At 34.7% G+C, this 18,247-nt stretch overlaps 2 protein-coding genes and 1 pseudogene across 3 annotated transcripts; 2 read left to right on the top strand and 1 right to left on the bottom strand.

Annotated features, from left to right (window-relative positions):
- The first annotated feature begins 590 nt into the window (after window positions 1–590).
- LOC114741844 (uncharacterized) lies at window positions 591–6,978 on the top strand. 2 transcript variants are annotated; one of them, XM_028930106.1, is made up of 8 exons: window positions 591–829; window positions 2,181–2,236; window positions 2,364–2,488; window positions 3,134–3,293; window positions 4,121–4,503; window positions 4,649–5,140; window positions 5,880–5,982; window positions 6,565–6,978. In XM_028930106.1, exons 1-8 carry the CDS (start codon window positions 761–763, stop codon window positions 6,692–6,694), a joined length of 1,518 nt encoding a protein of 505 aa, XP_028785939.1. In that variant the 5' UTR covers window positions 591–760; the 3' UTR covers window positions 6,695–6,978. The 2 variants fall into 2 exon arrangements, with proteins under 2 accessions (XP_028785939.1, XP_028785940.1); XM_028930107.1 differs by having other exon boundaries at window positions 4,121–4,479.
- Window positions 6,979–8,575: 1,597 nt separating this feature from the next.
- LOC114741847 (proteasome subunit beta type-3-A) lies at window positions 8,576–12,095 on the bottom strand. The gene is made up of 6 exons (XM_028930109.1): window positions 11,779–12,095; window positions 11,580–11,687; window positions 10,016–10,105; window positions 9,548–9,632; window positions 8,972–9,066; window positions 8,576–8,804 (listed from the first exon to the last, which is right to left on the bottom strand). Exons 1-6 carry the CDS (start codon window positions 11,964–11,966, stop codon window positions 8,756–8,758), a joined length of 615 nt encoding a protein of 204 aa, XP_028785942.1. The 5' UTR covers window positions 11,967–12,095; the 3' UTR covers window positions 8,576–8,755.
- Window positions 12,096–13,495: 1,400 nt separating this feature from the next.
- On the top strand, window positions 13,496–17,115 carry LOC114741845 (protein transport protein Sec61 subunit alpha-like; annotated as a pseudogene).
- Window positions 17,116–18,247: the final 1,132 nt, after the last annotated feature.

Genomic DNA, 18,247 nt, shown 5'->3' on the forward strand with positions numbered 1-18,247 from the left:
TTTTAATCGCGGCACATCCTTCTTTTATTCCGCACTTATTTTGATTAAGCCATTAGTTTCTGTATGAATAGTCATGCATATGTTTGATTTGTTCTTAATTTTTTTAATTATTACTAAAATATTTTTGGCGTATATGCACGGACAACAATGGCGAAGCCACAGTAGGGGGTAGGGAGCTTTTTCAGATAAATATATTTTTACCAAGATAATTTATTGTTTTAATCTTTTCATTATTGATATTAATAATAATTTAAAATATTAATTACATAAAAATTAAAAAAAATTCGGTAAAAAAGGTAAAAATTCGCTTATTATAGTTTATCTTTATATTACTTGTTTTTAATTTTTAAAATTTGTAGACCCCTTTGTATTATCTATTATTACAAGGGGATTATTTTAATAAGAATATATCAATATATAACAGAATCTAATTTTTTGGGAAAAAAATGTAACAGAATCTAATTTATATCGAATCAAAATATTCATAAATTAAAAAAAAAATATTTTTGAAATTAACTAAAAAAAGACTGGAGATGGACTAGGTCACTCCAGCCCAATGGGGATAGGACCCGCGAGTTCAAGACTTCAAGTAATGGACCTCAAGGTGAGTTAGAGGGCGACCCGGAAGTGTAGAGGTTGGCGGGAAAATGAGAGCCCTTTCCGGAGGGAAAATGGAACTTTAGAGCAGCATCAGAATTCAGAAGAATTGTTCGCTTCGTTTGTTCGTGCTACAATCGTCGTCTTGATAGGTTAGGCGATAATGGCGCAAACAGAAACCCTAGGTGTACTTGAAGATATTGAATCCCTCGTTTCGGATAAGCTCCAAGTGGTAACCCTCTTCACTCTTCCCTCCGTGTACTTTCCTGTTTTGCGCAGATTTACTTGGATTTTATACTACTTCTACATTTTTACACTCACGATTTTCAGTGATTCTTCTTGTAACTTAATATATTTGGGCTTAATTATTTTCTTGGGTTTACATTTTGGAGGATTTTGTTAAAAGTTTCCCGCTTTCGTCCTAATTTCGTTATTTGGTAGAAGTGTTAGTGCCTTGGTTGTTGGAATATGATTACTGAGAGTGAGTCAAGGATAAAGGTGTTTTGATAGGCGAAACTTGGAATTGTGATCCTCGCGTGGGGTTTGTATGAACTATGGACTCGGCAACCCTTTAAAATTTACCTAACAAACCTTATTTTTTGGGCCATAATTTCACTATACAACTTGAAATTCTAATATATGGAAAATTTAAGCGTGCTTTTGAAATTCTAATAATAGCCCTAGTAGAAATTGCTAACTGAAAATTGCTTTTAAGAAGTTGTACTTTCGGGAAATCCACACACACACACACATCTATATGGGAAATGTGTGTGTGTGTGTGTGTGTGTAATGAAATCTATATGGATTCATGATCAATCATTATCTGAGCAAAGCATGGGATTCACATTTTAGTTCACATAATTTCTTAAAAGCTAATTTTATGATTTCCTGACAACATGGAGGCATACATATCATGACCAACCATCATTGTGGTCTGTCTTTGATGCTTTTGGGTTCTGAGTTTCTATTCAGGTTGAAACCATATTGGTCACAACTGGTTGGTTACTGCTTAATGAATATCATTCCATCAGTTATAGAGAGAGTTTCTTGCGCTGTATCACATTTTCTGCGCACTAGAATAATCCATACCGACAATTGGTTTGAGAATCAAAAATGTTGGGACATTAATTACTGCCTAGATTTTGTAAAACGTTTTATGAATAAAAACATCAAAACCTTCTGAAAGATATTTTATAAAAGGGAACGAAGGGAGTACTTGGGGTGTAATTCTAAATTGCTTTCTTTTTAGTTCCTCTTGGAAATCTTTACAGAGCGAAATATTTAGGGAACTTATATATGAGATTCTATCATTATAAAGGGAATCAGGTTTTTATTAAGATGGCTGAAAGTCCATGCCAAAGTCTATCAGAAAATTATGCTATAAAAAGCCCTCCCTTGCCTACTGCTATCTGCTAATTTCCAATGCCTCTGTTCCGCCCTCTTACTTTGCTATCCCTTGTGATTTTATTCTGATTATCTCCCTCGTCTGCAAAAATAGTTTAGGCAATTGTTTTCCCATTGTTATGATCTCTCTCTCTCTCTATGATCACTGTCTCGTAAGTATACTTTATGGCATCTTTCAGGTATCTTACAAATGGCTAAGCCGCAATTATATGGTGTCATCTGATGCTGCGAAGAGGTAAGCTTTTCTTTTTCTCCTTCTTTGGAAACAAAATATTGGCTGAACATCTGTTCATGTTCTACGTGTGTGATTTTATTAGTAGTTGAAAGTTTTTTTTTTTCCTTACACACACACATATATATAGGTTGCTTCAGGAGTTTGTTCAAAAGCATGGAACTGGATTTGAAGTGATATACAAGTTGTCTGGCTGGTTAAAGAGTACTCCTCCAAGTTACCATGTAAGACTTGTTACTGGGCCAAAGCTTGCAGGTATGGTCATTCTGCAAACCTTAAAAACAATGGTTCTTCTAGATTGTGATGTAATTCGAGCTCCAAAATATATTCAGATTAGGAATAATCTGGGAGACTGTAAGTCTAACTTGATAACTACGGAGAAATTAACAGAAAACAGTGGTTGTTCTAGGTCGTTTCACTTTGACTGTGGGCATTGGGGTATTCTTGTTATATATCCTGGTCAGTTGGATTCCAGCATATATCACATCCACCTGCTTATATTGGGCTACACCACTGAGCTAAAATTATGCCCTGAAATTTTACTCAAATCAACTCTGCAAATGTTTGGGTTGAAATGGATTTGCTCTGCTTATATTGCTAAGCTTTAATCCAAAGCGCTACAAAAGTAACTCATCTCATATATTATGGCATCATATTTTCTTTACTGCTCTTATGATTAGTTAATTTTCCATTTTCCCATTGAGGTTATAGTGTCACTTGATAACTGATTCTACAAAAACGTGAATTGGTTTAGTAATTTTGGAATAGATTCTTATTATTCTCAGTTGTAATTTAACATGAACAGCTTAATTAAGCTATTCTTTTTGTTTCTAATATGGAGTGGTTTGCAAACATTTAGGGCTAAGAATGATGCGGAACTGCTTGCTTTATTTTTTGCAGAAGCACAAAAGGAATTTGATGGTAATTGCTCAGTTCAGGTCTATAGCGTGCAAGCTAGCATTCCAAAGGATCCAGCCGTGCTTTGGAATGCAGAATTTATTCAAGCAGAGGAGCTCTTCAAGCAGGCTTCCTCAGTAGATAATTGTCTGAGAGATAACAGGTGGGGGCCTTGTCTTTTGAGCTGTGTATACTTGTGCTTGTGATAGCATGCAGGCATTTTGATATTTCAAATCAGGATATTTGGAGTTTTAAATATTCTAAAGTCTGTTTGTCTATAGTTATTGATTGTCAAGTTCATCAATGGACGCTTCCAAAAGGGATATTGGATTCTTGGGTTATGTGAATTCAATAATGGATGTCTGTTGGAATTGAATCCCTGATTGAGACCCAAGATTCTATTTCATGGTCTATCCATTCACCATTCACCTTTGTCCTATTTCCTGTTAAGGAATAGGTTGCTTTCCTTATATGACTTAGATGTCTTGTATTTCTTGAAGAAGTTATTTGATTGATGGGATCTGGTATGATATATATGAGATCAATGATGGTCAAATTTTTTCTTTTCCTTTAAGAAATTTGGTGAAAATGTTTTTGAAGACTTACGTTGTTTGCAGTTAACTAGAAGAGACAGATTTATAAGTGAAGAATTGCTATGACATAGTAAAATGAGTTTATTGCCATTAAAAACTTTTTGGATCAATATTTAATAAGCAGTCCCGATCTTAAGATCTCAGTCTTCTGGTGGACGCCTTATAGTAACTGATTACTGTCAGTTTCAATTCTTAGCATTCCTACCTTTCAGCAAAGGATGCATCTAATTGAATTTCTGTTTATCAAATCTCACTCTGCCCATTCCATATTGTTCTTTTTGTGCAGATGCACTATATATCGGTCCTTGAATTAGATATGATGTACGTTTTATTTTTTTTCCTTACGATTTGGAGACATCTATGGGGCTTGCTCATTGTTGACTTCTGTATTTATTAGGTTCTGTGGTATTTCAAATTCCTTTGTTCGACGGAATGCAGATAGCACACAATCGTTTCCTGCTGCTCAACAGGCAAAACCTGCAGCAGGCCTGGGTATACAGGAATCCATTCCAAAAGTTTCTGCCCAATCACATAATGTGGTGAAAGATGTCAAAAGTGAAAGCCATAGTACAGTAAATACTAGAACTTCTGGGCATGCCAATAAACCTGAAGATAAAGAAAAGGCCTTCTTCCCCTTGCCCACAGGCAAAAAGAAAGTGCAAGCTGAAAAGAGCTCTGCTGCTGGAGGTTCATTGGCAAATTTGTGGGGTCGTGCATCTGCAAAATCTAAGCCTTCCTCTGTTCCTGTAGATAATAGTAATGCGGTGTCAAATTCTATTGGTTGGTTTTCATTGCAGTTTATTCCCTTTGGGTTGATTCAGATCTTCAATTTTTTTTCTGGGGTGATAGTAATAGCAAAATATACAAGGCATCTCCAGTATGATTATTGGTACTAAAGTTTTGTCCACCCCCTCCCTCTTTTCAGTTGCTAGTGCAGATGCCCAAATTAGTGCTCGTGAAGAAGGAGACGGTGGTAGCAGCGATAATGATAGTCAAGATTTTACGTTAAGGAAATCATCAGCCGGTGAACGTTCCAGGAAAAGGAGAGTTGTCCTTGATTTCTCAGATGAAGATGAGGAAGATGTTATTAGTCTAGCATCACCTGAGTTACCAAAAGGGCAGACATCTCAGGATCACAAACATGATGATAAAGGTTCATTAGAGAATGGCATTTCAAACAACATGCAGACTGACAATATGTGCAAGGTTAAGGAAGAGAACACAAACCAATCACCAAGAGAAGACGGTTCAGTTATCAGCAAGTGCACAAATATTGGGAAGTCATCTGCTGACAAGACTCATAGTGGTGCTCCTGAAGTTAGTGTAAATAATAAGGATAATCTTGAGAATACTGCTCCTTGTTCACCTAAAAGGAGGAAAGTGCTCAAGACAAGGATTGATGAACGTGGGAGAGAAGGTACTTGTATGCATAGATGCATTATTTCCACAATGCAGCTTCACTATGGCCTCAGAATATGAGCTATAATTATGTATGAATATGGGCTTCACTATTTTCTTTTTTTTTTAGGAATTTTTTTTTTTAAAATCATCTACCTGGCACCTTTACTTTTGCATGCTTTGGGGGTTGTTTATATTGAAATCCCAAGCAATTTCATTATCCATAGTTCATTATTTCTATCTTTGAATGGACTCAACCCACTCATACGGGCCATACAGAAGGGGAAAAAAGGGAATGAGAGGCGTAAAAGGTGGGAAATGATTATTCCTTTTTCTTTTCATTTCTTTCTTTTCTTTTTTTGGGTCGGGGTGGGGGGAGAGGTTTCGGGAATTGGTGGAAAGGGTATTTGAAGGGTAAAATGACAGAGAAAAGGTAATGAAGAATTCTGTAGAGAAAGTAGAGAGAACTGACCTCTTGAAAGCTAGCGACTGACTTGCTTCTTTTGTCTCGTGTTTATCTGTGAATGTTGTGCTTGTGTTTCTCAAGTGCATGTTTTCTGCAGTTGTACTAGAGTGATTCTTGTTGACACTTTTGTGATATTGGTTGACTTGGGTGATAAAGCTCCTGTCCAAGGATTAATTTCTGTTGCAACATCATTATTAGTACTTTTTGAGTGTTATTCCAGTACTACCTGGCAAGGATCCTTTTGTTATATAATCTAATCTGTATCTTGTTTGCGTGCTAATTTTTTCTCCAGTGACCGAAGTTGTCTGGGAGGGGGAGGAAACAGAAGCAAAGAAAGCTGATAATGCTCCCGTAAAGAAAGATGACAAAGATGCATCCACCACTACTGTCAACAGGTTAGAGTTCATCCTTTTTATTTATTCGTTGCAAGAGGATATAAATTTGTCATTGGTTTGAGTGGTGGTACAAACACCGATTTTTTTGGATCCAATAACACTTTGCCTCCTTGATGAATGAGGAGGAAGATTCCATGAATTTGGGATCTCATTTGGAATGCTTTGTATGCCATGTTTGTTTGTTTTTATTTAAATATGCATTCACTTTGCCTGAAACAGTGAATTATTCTGTTATTTAAGGGTTTAAACAAGTCAAGTTAACCATTTTAGGTCAGTTAGTCTTGAGTAAACAATTACATATTTACTTAAAGTTTTGATGTAAGATATGAAACATGTTTATCATATAAAAAAACCCACTTAAATTACGATTTTCCTCTTATATGAACAATTTAAGGATATGCATAACTCACCACTCATGCCACCTGTCGGTTCTCCATGTTAGACAACTTCTGCAGCGAGAATTCTGTAGCTTGAGACTCCCTTCGTGCTTCATACTGTTAATATCTCCATGCGTCATGCCTTATTTCCAAGAGTGAACTTATTAAGAATGAATTTATTTATTCATTGGGTCTGAAATTCCAGGGCTCCGGCAGCTAAGAAGTCATCAGCCAATGCCACTTCTAATCCTACTGGGAAAGGAGGAAACCATAAAGTGGGAAAGTCGAAGGATCCTAAACAAGGCAATATTCTTTCATTCTTCAAGAGGGTTTGAGAGTTCTAGATAGAATCGTCACACCGAAGAGACTGTTCTTTCAGCAGAGGATGATTCTCAGTGCAAGTCTCTTGATGATTGTGCCGTTTTGCAGTCTTCTGATCTGTTTCTCTATGTTGGTTGCTAGTTTCGGTGGAATCTGAAAGTAGGATAGCTGATATATCTTTGTTTTCTAGTACAAGTTGATGTGTATGGTTTCCTTGCACATTTTTGATGTAACAGATACATCGAATTCCCATGTAAGTGTGTAGTTGTTCGCAATCCAGTAGTTGTCAATGACCCAATGATGGCCCAACCTCACATAGTGCGATGTAATAATTCTGGAAGCTAGGCGGCTTTAGGTACTAGAGATGGATGTGCTTTCAGGATTCATTATTCTTCAAAAGTTGAATCAATAGGTGGCACACAAAGCTTGAGGCATTTGTGATGTCTACTTGAGATGACATAGAATGCTTGCAAATAGAGAACCGGAGGAAAATTGTCTAATGTGAACAATGACTAGCGGGGGTGAGATGGAATTATCATAGGCAGTCGCTTAATTGGTTATGTAAATAGGGTTTTGGGAGTCCACGAGAAAATGAGATTCATTCGACGTTCCGGATTTGGTTGAGTTTTCTAGTATTGGTGGTGACCAATCATAACCACCCTCTTGTTTGCCAGTCTTATGCTCACTTGATGGACGGAAGCTTGTAAAGAATAATAACGTGCATTTACATCTAATTTCTTTATATAATGGGATTTAGCATTTTGCCAGCATTTGGTCTCTATTTTGCAAATTCATCAATTTGCAACTTTGTCTCGAGTTAGACACCATATAGAGACATTTATTTAACACCATAAAAAGTAAACCATCTTCAGGCTCCAACGACAGGGTCATTGTTTTCATCTGAGCAGGGTTTTAAATCATCTTAATAAGCTTTGTTTTCTTGATTGGGATCTGATGCAACTTTTGGGGATTGAGTTAATCGAGGAAAAGATTGAAAACACAAACGATCGAGCCATTTTTTAAAATAATGCCTAAATAAAAATTCATTGGGGGAAGCTTCTAAGTACTCCTTCTGTCCCTCATTATAAGATTTAATTTTTTGAATAGATTTGTCTCTTTTTATAAGATTCTTTTTGAGTTTGTCTGAACATTTAATGTATTATTACCTATTTTACTCTTAGTTTAATGCATTTACTACATTCTCTTTCTTTATTTATTTCACTATTACTCTCTCACATCTACCCATTTATATATAGGGGTATATTTGAAAAAAAATTACATTTACTACATATTAATTACTTTTCACTAATTTTAACTGTTTTCTTAAACCGTACAATTTAATTAAAATGATCTTATAACAAAAGATGAAGCAATACTCGCAACGATTCGTTGACTTTGTCGTCTCCAGAAGAGCCACATGACCGAGGCAAACAACAATTCTCACACTCACTGCTCTTCCCAATATTCCAGAACCCATTCCCCCCCCCCCCCCGGTTGCTATAATGCTATTCGTGGAGAAAATTATTTTATTTTTGCCGGCTTGATGATTCTTGCCCACAAACTTTCAGCTTCTTTGACATGCAGCAAACTCTACTCCGTAATACGAGGGAGATGCTGCTTGATGTCATTCCATTTCTACCCACCATCAATATCAATATAATCAAACAAACCTCCCGTGGAATCTGATCAATAGCATGGGTATCAGAATCCTATGCTGATCAAATGAGCTAAAAAAAAAAAATTTAATAGACGTAAAATCTAAAATAAAAGTAACCTTGTAATTAAAAAAATAAATTCATAATTATAACAAATTGGAGATTAGACATTTTAAATTTGAACCATCCTTGTCATTAATATGCTGAGCGGACAAGGAATCGGAGGTACCCATAACACATTCGAGCATTTGATGATTTAATTCATAACAAGCGGCACCAACTACAGGAACTGGAACATCCTTTTAGTGCGCCATAATGAAAAGGTAACCCTTAACATAAAAGGCGGTAAATGATCTCCCATCCAGCTCCTGAATTAAGCAGACAAGAGGATGTGAAATGGGTCACCGGATGGCTTGAAAGCTAGTCCATTCTTCCCTTCAAGATCCTTTCCTTTACTTCAGTTGGCGTACTACAAGTGTCAATCAAAAGACCAATCAGCCTTTACGATGCAAAATATTGAATGGTTACAGAAACAGAAAACCGGAATATAACATTATTTAAGGAGGATATAAAAGCTCCAGTTTCAAGGAGAAAAATCAGAAATATGTAAACCAGAGGAAAGAATGATAAACTTACACAACATAGACATGTCCACCCCAGCCGCTTAAACAGTCACGATCAACAGAAGAAAGCAGTGCTTGAGAGATGGTCTCAAATAATTCCTCTGGTTCCTGAGGCACACGAGAAAACATGGGAAAGAAAATGAGCTTTATCTCTCTATAGAGGAATTCCGGCTAAACTAACTTCTATTGAAGAGCAAGAACCACTTTCTCAACATTAAATATAGCCACACATGCAAGGACATAGGCGGGTTTATGCCACTTCTCTTCCAGGTGAATTCACTCTTAAACTAACATATAAAATTGGAAAATACATAAGTAGAAAATAAGTTTTCAATAAAACAATTTTTAGATACAATAATATTTTGCATGATAGAAAAAGGATTATAGTCTGAGTCTAATGTTAGCAACTGTCCGAATCAAGTTTTGGTAGTTATTGCACATACTGGGCAGAAGATGCTAATTGGGTATTCATTTTAATTACAAGTAGCGACACATATAGATGATAATATACATGAAAGCACAAGTTTTCAAAAAAAACAAAAAGAACTAGTCCTATAAAAATTAAATCAAGCTAAATTTAGTCACAAACCATGTCAGGCTTAAACATAGACTCACAAGCACCATAGAGAGACTCAGATGCAGTGCCTGCAACAACAAAATCTTTTGCAAGCTCCCTGCATACAAGAGAAATATGAAGATATTGTTATCATCACAAACATATGGCTCATAATAAATGTGAAATTAACATGCATTTTTATCATCATCCATATCATAATGACATCGGAAACAATGGTTGGACATAAGAAGGGAGAGAGAGTAGAGTCCAAATTTCCTTGCAGTTTTGCTGTCACAGGCATTGTGCATATTCTTAATCTCTCAAGAGCTTAAATGTGTTTCTGACAGTTCTCCAAATATTTTCAACTCTAGTATGCACAGAATGTTTTCAGCAAGAAATGTGAATACAGATTATAAGCAGAACCAACATGCAATTAGAAGTTTGAACTAATTCAAAATTTCCTTTAAAAAATTAGAGATATTATAAGAAGAGTCAACTTACTTTGCTCCAATTGAATCCATGGTGCAAATAAAGGGTTTGTCATCATCTCCTAATCCAGCAATTACAGGCTGGCAAAAGTATGGACCAAACCTAGAAAGCAAAAAATGCATTTACATTTCATATTGAATATATTTGCAACATTCTACAATTTTAAAACCGTTTCCACTAATAATAGCCAAACTCAGAAAATTGAGTTACACATGATTCACCAACAAAATGCTTTTAAATTTATTACATATTCCTAAACCTCATTGATCTTATGAAGCATTAAGAATTGGCTATCCTACAATTGCTATCTTTACTTTGGGGAGGGTCTCATTCTGCTTTTGCACTTTATATTCTTAAAGAGCCCCTGAACATTATGGAGGAACGACAGAAAATTTAGGATGATTGAACTGGGCAGAAAAAATTTAAACCAGCATTAAGCCTCCTCTATGCAGAAAAGGCATTAAGTCCGCAAATGACAATTCTTTTGATCTTGTTGTTATACCAGAAAATTTAAGGCCACTCAATTGGAAAATTTTTTGAAGAATTACGATGAGGTCCTAAACAAGAAAAATAATTACTAAAAAATCCCAATATAATAACTTAAGCAATTTGTAACGACAAGTTTCAGAGTAAAAAATAACAACTCAGGGACTTATTTTGTGATTATTTTTCTGGCTTGGAACCTCTTTGTAATTCTTCCAAAATTGTACCAATTTAACTTTACACATGGGAATGGCTACACTAATCACTATGGCCTCAGATCATATTTTATCCCAGGAGTTCCGGCACAACACATACAGAAATTAGAGACCTCCAGATTAGATGTAAGTCATTAGCACTTTGTTGCCTTAGTTCACTGATTCTCAATCATGCCTTTGTTTCCGTTGTTTTTGTTAGTACCATCAATGTCACCACCCATCCAGACCATATCTCAAATAATGATGTATGGCTGGTCACCAGGTACGGTTTGCTTATATCATATTTGTCCTCAACATGGGTTTCAATTGATAAAATCAAAATGCACTGATAACATGTAATTAATTGAATTCAATTTCAATTCAAACAATTTTGGTTGACTTCAAGACTATCCAAATCTGCAGAACTCCCTTCCTTTACCCCATCTTCTGGAACGACAGATATCATGAACAGGACTTGCAAGACCAATGACATCAAGCGTTACAACTGGTTCAGTTAATCTGGCATATGTCCCTCCGGTTTTAAGTTCATAATGTCATAATCAAGAAAATATAGGATAACATGGCTTACTCAAAATAGATAAAAGATATCACAGCAAATCAGTGTTACTCAATTTTGGCTCTACAGATGGAGTCCTCCCATTTTTGTTCAGAGAAACAAGGACTGAGAAAATGCAGTGTTCAAGGTCCAAAGGAGGCTGGCATAATTTTTTTTTTTGGACTCAGGAGGCTGGCATAATTTAAATGTCAGTATGACTCTCTCCTATTTTTTTTTGAATCATTGTAACTAAATTCACAAGCTTCTACCAAGTCAACATGACAGTAATTAAGCAAGAACTTGTGCAAAATTCTGATTCGATGATATAAGATCAAATATATACCTTTTCTCGTATAGAATAGCAGAAACTAAGCTGGCAAAAGTCTCGGGCTTCATATCCCTCTCTTCTCGAAGCTGGTATAATTTGTGCCGGAAGACGAGGCGTTGATACCTTGAAGTGGAAGGGAGCAACACTAAGAAATTTAATTAAACAAAAATCAACATAAGAAAAGTGGGGAATTGAGAGGTGATAGTATTCCTACAATGTCTGGGCATCAGTGGCGAGGCCAGAAAGACCAATAAAAAGCTTGTCGTGAATCTTGGATATCCTCTGGAAATCGGTGGCGATAGTCTGAAGCTGAACACCGAGCCTCCGATCGCTGGCAATGGCGAAGCAGTTCTTGCCCACCATAGCTACTAGGGCACTTCCATTGTACTCGAAGATCGACATCTTCCTGAGGCTCACTTCAAATTTTAGGTTTTCCGTTGACGTGAAATTGAAACGTACTACTTTACTGAATCTGCTGATGAATTTTTCTACTGGAAAAATATAATATCTGCCGGGCTAAAGTGAAAATGATCACGTAAGCGTATAATGATTAGGGCTCACCGGTAAACAAACGATCTCCCGGATTGTTTCATTTCATCTTTATATATGATTTTAAAATGTTGTTGTCCAAAAAAAAATTTTAATGCTAAATAAAGGAATTGATAAGCTGAATTTTCCACATGTTGTCAATTAATAACTAATAATTAAAATTAAAAATTGTATCGAAATTTATAATTCAACTAATTCAGATCATTCAAATTGAATAAAAGTAGGTTAGCCGTAGAGTAGTTATCTCTTAATCAATCAGTTATTATAGTAAATACCCCTCCAGTCTTTAATGGAGAATTGGTGCTTACCTTACGTATAAGACTCATTTTATATGTTTGTCAATTTTTTTCTTAAATTAACTCTATTAATATTCTTTCAACAATAATTAAGTAAGAGAAAAAGGAGAAGTTAAGGAAAATGTATAGAGCATTTTAGAAAAAATATATCATATTAACTAATTTAACTAATATTTTTAATTTATTCAAATTAGTTAATTAAGTCTTACAGGAGGAGTATTATTTTAATTTTGAATAAAAATATGAATGTTGAATATTAAATCTACCCTGAAATCGAGTATTGTTTTATCTTGTCCATCCTTTAAGATAAAATTATCGAATTATTTTTTTCAAATAAAATACGATCAGTTCATGTTATCTTATTATCTCTTGTATATCGTCTCAACACGGGTTTATAAATTAAAAAGGCACGAGCTCACTAGCACTCCTCTTCAATTACTAAGTAACCACATCAGCACCCACAACAAGATATCAAAGAAAATTAACAAAAAGGGAAGCCTCTGCTCTCGAGGTAATGTATTTGCTTCATGCAATTTTATTTTTAATTTTTAAGATGAATGAACGTATTTACATATGTAAATGCACCAGTTTATCAGTATGTTTGTTTTGGTTTTTGAAAAGACACCAATTGCTTATTGGAAATTATAAGCACGAGGAACCTTTATAATAAAGCTTTTGTACTCTAGGCCACAATATCATTAGCTGACACAATTGTTACGTTATTTAATTTATGTTATCTTGTTAACATATACTCTTCTAATCTTTAATATAGGATCTAATTGTAAAGAATTAATCTTGATTATAAACACAAGACATTTAGACCTATTTATATATATATATTTTTTAAATTATTCCTATTGATATTTTTTCAACTATAATTAATTAAGACAGAGAGGAATGATATTAAAAAAAATAATTATGGTGTTTTAAGGGAAAAAATGTTATATTTTTTATAATTAAATAATTTACTTAATTTTTTTTAATCTAATCAAATTAATTAAATAAGTCTTGCATTAAACATTGGAGAAATATACAATGTGCATGTGAAAATAACAATTTGTTTTGTGTTATGTGTAGGTTGGCAAGATGGGACATGGATTTAAGGCCCTTGATCTAGTTAGACCGTTTCTTCCATTTGTGCCAGAAGTCGAGAGGCCAAGCAAGAAAGTCCTGTTCAGGGAAAAGATCATATACACAGTGATGGCTCTCGTCATCTGCTTGGTATGTGGCCAGATGCCTCTCTATGGAATACGCTCAACCACAGGGGCAGATCCCTTATATTGGATGAGAGCCATCCTTGCTTCGTCCCGAGGAACTGTGATGGAGCTTGGGATCGGTCCCATTATCACTTCTGGTATGGTCGTGCAACTCTTGGTTGGTTCAATGACCATTGAGGTCGACAACCGCATGCGCCAGGATCGTACTCTCCTGTAAGTATCTTTCTTATTTATACCACAGGGTTTAGTCTAGTAAGAGAGACTAATCCATTATAACATAATAAACCAAGATTCAAATCTCTACTGAAAAATGTATTGGCATTTAGTGACCGAGTCGAAATTTAATTAGAGATAGAGTTGTAGCTAAATCAAAATTACTCATTTGATTCTATTTATAATAAGCTATTTTTAACATGTTTTATGGTAATCAAAGAAAAATCTTAAACCTCATTAACTTTGCCTTAAAATTTAATAACTTTCAAACTTTGTTTCTATTTAATATTTATACTTTTCAAGAAAATAATAAGATATACAATAATAAATAAAGATCATTGAGGTCGACCATTGTATGCGTTAGGATCATACTCTCTTGTAAGTATCTTTTTTATTTATACCGTCAAGTTAAGTTTTCTAGAGGGGCTAATCCCTCACAATATGACAAACTAAGATTCAAATCTCTATTGAAAATAGTGTCCACGTCTAGTGACCGAGTCAAAGTTTAATTAGAGATAAAGTCGTAGTCAAATCAAAATTATTCATCTGATTCTATTTATAATAAGTGATTTTTAACATGTTTTATCGGAATCAAAGAAAAATCTTAAATCTTATTAATTTTGCCTTAAAATTTAATAACTTTCTAACTATGTTTCTATTTAATATATGTACTTTTCAAAAAATAATAATAATATATACAATAATAAATGAAGAGTAAAATAATACATTTACATAAAAAATTTAACAAAATTATTTATAAATATGGCAAAAAATTAAAAATCCTCTCTCTCTTCCTTATAAATAGCACTAAAGGAGTAGAGGGACCAAATGATTAAATTTTTTCTTTATTTGATGTTAATGCATGCTATATGTTGTTCATTTGCCTGAATTATTTGCCTTATCAATTTTGCAGGGGTGGAGCACAAAAGTTGCTTGGAATCTTGATTGCAATTGGACAGGCAGGTGCCTATATTGGTTCGGGGATGTATGGTAGTGTGAGCCAACTTGGGGTAGGAAATGCCATTTTGATCATTATCCAGCTTTGCTTTGCTAGCATCATTGTCATGTGTTTGGATGAGCTTCTACAGAAAGGATATGGCCTTGGCTCTGGAATTTCACTCTTCATTGCCACTAATTTTTGGTCAGTTTTGTTGTCGCTTCTCTTTCTGAATTCTGATCTCTTGACAGTACTAGTTAGAGTAGTTTTAAAATATCAATCAGATGAAAAATTGAGATGTAAATCTATCCACGAAATATTTGTCAATACGCGCCTATCACTATAATGTTCACTTGGTTGCAAGAGTGCCTATAAAAATTTACGAATAGTTTTATACCTAGTAAATATTATAATTCTAGTGTTAGTCTCAGATTGAGTGATTATAAGATTCATCATAACTATATAAGTGTGTTGTGGTAAGTCTATCCAAAGTAACTTACATAACAAGCCTTGTGATTTTGTGTTGCAGTGAGAACATTATATGGAAGGCATTTAGTCCTACCACCATTAATGGCGGACAAGGGGTTGAATTTGAGGGAGCTTTCATTGCTTTAGTCCATTTGTTGCTTACTAGAACCGACAAGGTACGAGCTCTTCGAGAGGCCTTTTATCGGCAAAATCTACCAAATCTCACAAATCTGCTTGCCACTGCATTCATCTTCTTGATTGTGATCTACTTCCAAGGTTTTCGTGTGATTTTTTTGCCAATAAGATCAAAGAATGCTCGTGGCTACCAAGGTTCATACCCAATCAAACTGTTCTATACCGCTAACATGCCCGTCATTCTTGTCTCTTCCCTTGTTTTTAACTCCTCCATGATCTCTCAGGTAATAATCTAACTAGGTTAACCTATCATATCGTTCGATTCGATTCGACTTTTCAATTAACTTATTACTGCTTTGGTATAAATCTGATATATATAACTGTGATTTTTCACAGGTATTATACCGATGGATCAGAGGAACTTCATTGTGAATCTGATCGGAAAATGCAAAGAAACTGGATATGGTGGTAGTCACTCTATCCCTGTTGGTGGCCTTATGTACTACGTCACCGCCCCATCCAAGTGAAGAATTGTCTCTTTTCATACACTTTGATGTACATATTTAAAGTTATGCGTCTTGTCTGTTGTGAAATTCAAGGCTTAGATCGATTTGCCTTATTGTTTTTGCAGCTTAGCTGATATGGGAGCCGATCCTTTCCGTGCAGTGTTCTACGTTGTGTTTATGTTGTCAGTCTGTGCCATATTCTCCAAATTATGGATCATAGTCTCTGGATCTTCTGCTAGAGATGTTGCCAAGCAGCTTAAGGTACTGGTTAGAATTGGTTTTGTAGTTTCGGATTAATAATTAATTACATGATTAAGTTATAAATCTATCCATAAAGTATTATTCAATCCACCAAACACCGTAATATTTCTTGGGATGTATAATTACATGTGAATGTTCTTAATTGGAGCAAAAATGCTGCGGCCATTAAGTCAACTAATATTGACTATTCATAGACATGTCGTCAGTTAAAAAAATAATGCAAAAATACATGCTTCAAAATAATACTCTTCCGGTCCTTAATATAATATATATTTAATTAATTTGATTAGATTAAAGAAGTTAGGTAAGTTAATTAATTATAAGAAAAGTGACACATTTTTCCTAAAACACCATAATCATCTTTCTTAATACCCCTCTCCCTCTTCTACTTGATTATGGTTGAGATCCATAGGGGTAATTTAAAGAAAATTGATAAATATGAGAAATTAGTCTTATATTTAAGACCAAAACCAATTTAAAAATTGGGTCATATATTAAGGGAGTGTTTGGATGGAAACCAAACTATAGTTTCAGAAGTGCTTTTACAATTTACGAAGTAAATATGTAGAAAAATTTGGTTCGTTTTGCAAAAAAGTGCTTTTGAAAAGCCCTTTTGAGAGTTGCCAAACACCCTTTAAGAATCGGAGGAGTATGAAAATATCACTATTGTTAACCATTTGCCTCCTAGGGTTCAATCCTATTTGTAATTTTTACTCGGAGAATTTGCAGGAGAAACAAATGGTGGTGCCTGGCCACCGAGAGGCAAACTTGGAGAAAGAGCTGAACCGATACATCCCTACGGCGGCGGCATTTGGCGGCATGTGCATCGGAGCCTTGACGGTGTTGGCGGATTTCGTGGGAGCAATTGGGTCAGGGACTGGTACATTACTTGCAGCGACCACAATTTATCAATACTACAAGACATTTGAGAAGGAGAGAGCAAGCCAGCTTGGATTCTTTGGCTTTTAAGCTTTGTTCAGCATCTAGTTGTCGGATAGCTTTTCCAAATTGTATCTTGAGATTTAAAAACAAAAAAGGTACAAAAATGTTTTAGGCATTATACAGTATGTGATTGCCAGAAAATGGTAGGCGATTTTTTTTCATTGGTCTTGATAAAATTTGAAAATATAGTTAAAGTACCTGGAAATTCTGCTAAGATAATTATATTTCTTTGGATAATTTTATGGAGAAGTAGATTCAGAGTATGACGCTACTTTTAGTATTTAACATATAATGAAATTTGTAAAAAATATAGTCTAAATAATTGGATACAAATTCGATCTCTAAAAAATTAAATTTTTGAAGGAAAAATAATTAAGATTCATGTTTCAAAAGTTCAATTGGGTTCATTGGGCTGGGCGCAACATGGGGAATTGAAGGTGGGCCTTTAGCATAACTGTAACTTAGGCGTTAATCCTACGTGGCCGACTTATTTCTTTGCAAAGAACTCGTCTGATTGGGCTTGATACTATCTCAAATAGAATTGTTTTGAATAAAAAAATTCTATACCTAAGAAAAATTAAAAAAAAAAAAAACTTATGTGAGTGTCTCTTTGTTTAATTTGAAAAAAGAACTGAGCCTTAACCCAAGAATAGTAGGGTGATATTAATGGGGGGTTTCTCTTTGCCTAGGAGCTTCGCAACTGAAGGAAATTGCATACAAGTATGGTTCCTAACATGCACAAAAATTGTGTTTCAAGCCCAAGAAATTTCAGTGGTAAGCAACTTCATCCCTGTTCACAAAACTAATGGATGGATTAAATGTAATGTGAACGATTTGGTTAGGGAACAACAAAATATTGCATCGTGTGGAGGTGTGTTTAGAAGCACTGCTAAATAATGGATTGGAGGCTTTTTACTCTTCTGGTCTTATTTATAAAACACTTTCAGCATATTTCATACAGACAAAAAAAAAACCTTAAACTTTATTAACTTCCATTTAAAATTTAATAAATTTTTAACTTTATCCTTATTTAATATATATTAAATCTCATATAAACAAAATCAACACAATAATAAATGAGAGGTAAAATTCTATATCCATATAAAAAATTTCTCTCAATATCTTTTGAATAGGACTAAAAAATGCTTTCTTTCTCTGC

Source organism: Neltuma alba, unplaced genomic scaffold, assembly GCF_004799145.2.
Source record: "Neltuma alba isolate B1F8T4 unplaced genomic scaffold, ASM479914v2 tig00003549_pilon, whole genome shotgun sequence".
In the NCBI taxonomy this organism is placed as follows: Eukaryota; Viridiplantae; Streptophyta; class Magnoliopsida; order Fabales; family Fabaceae; genus Neltuma; species Neltuma alba.

What these genes read in the sequence shown, in the direction of transcription:
- LOC114741847 (XM_028930109.1), bottom strand. Translation starts at nt 11,966, where the DNA reads ATGTCGATCTTCGAGTACAATGGAAGTGCCCTAGTAGCTATGGTGGGC. An exon ending in GCCACTGATGCCCAGACATT is followed by an intron (nt 11,688 to 11,778) that starts GTAGGAATACTA and finishes TTCCACTTCAAG; the next exon opens with GTATCAACGCCTCGTCTTCC. An exon ending in ATGGATTCAATTGGAGCAAA is followed by an intron (nt 9,633 to 10,015) that starts GTAAGTTGACTC and finishes TCTTGTATGCAG; the next exon opens with GGAGCTTGCAAAAGATTTTG.
- LOC114741844 (XM_028930106.1), top strand. Translation starts at nt 761, where the DNA reads ATGGCGCAAACAGAAACCCTAGGTGTACTTGAAGATATTGAATCCCTC. An exon ending in TACTGGGCCAAAGCTTGCAG is followed by an intron (nt 2,489 to 3,133) that starts GTATGGTCATTC and finishes TATTTTTTGCAG; the next exon opens with AAGCACAAAAGGAATTTGAT. An exon ending in TCCACCACTACTGTCAACAG is followed by an intron (nt 5,983 to 6,564) that starts GTTAGAGTTCAT and finishes CTGAAATTCCAG; the next exon opens with GGCTCCGGCAGCTAAGAAGT.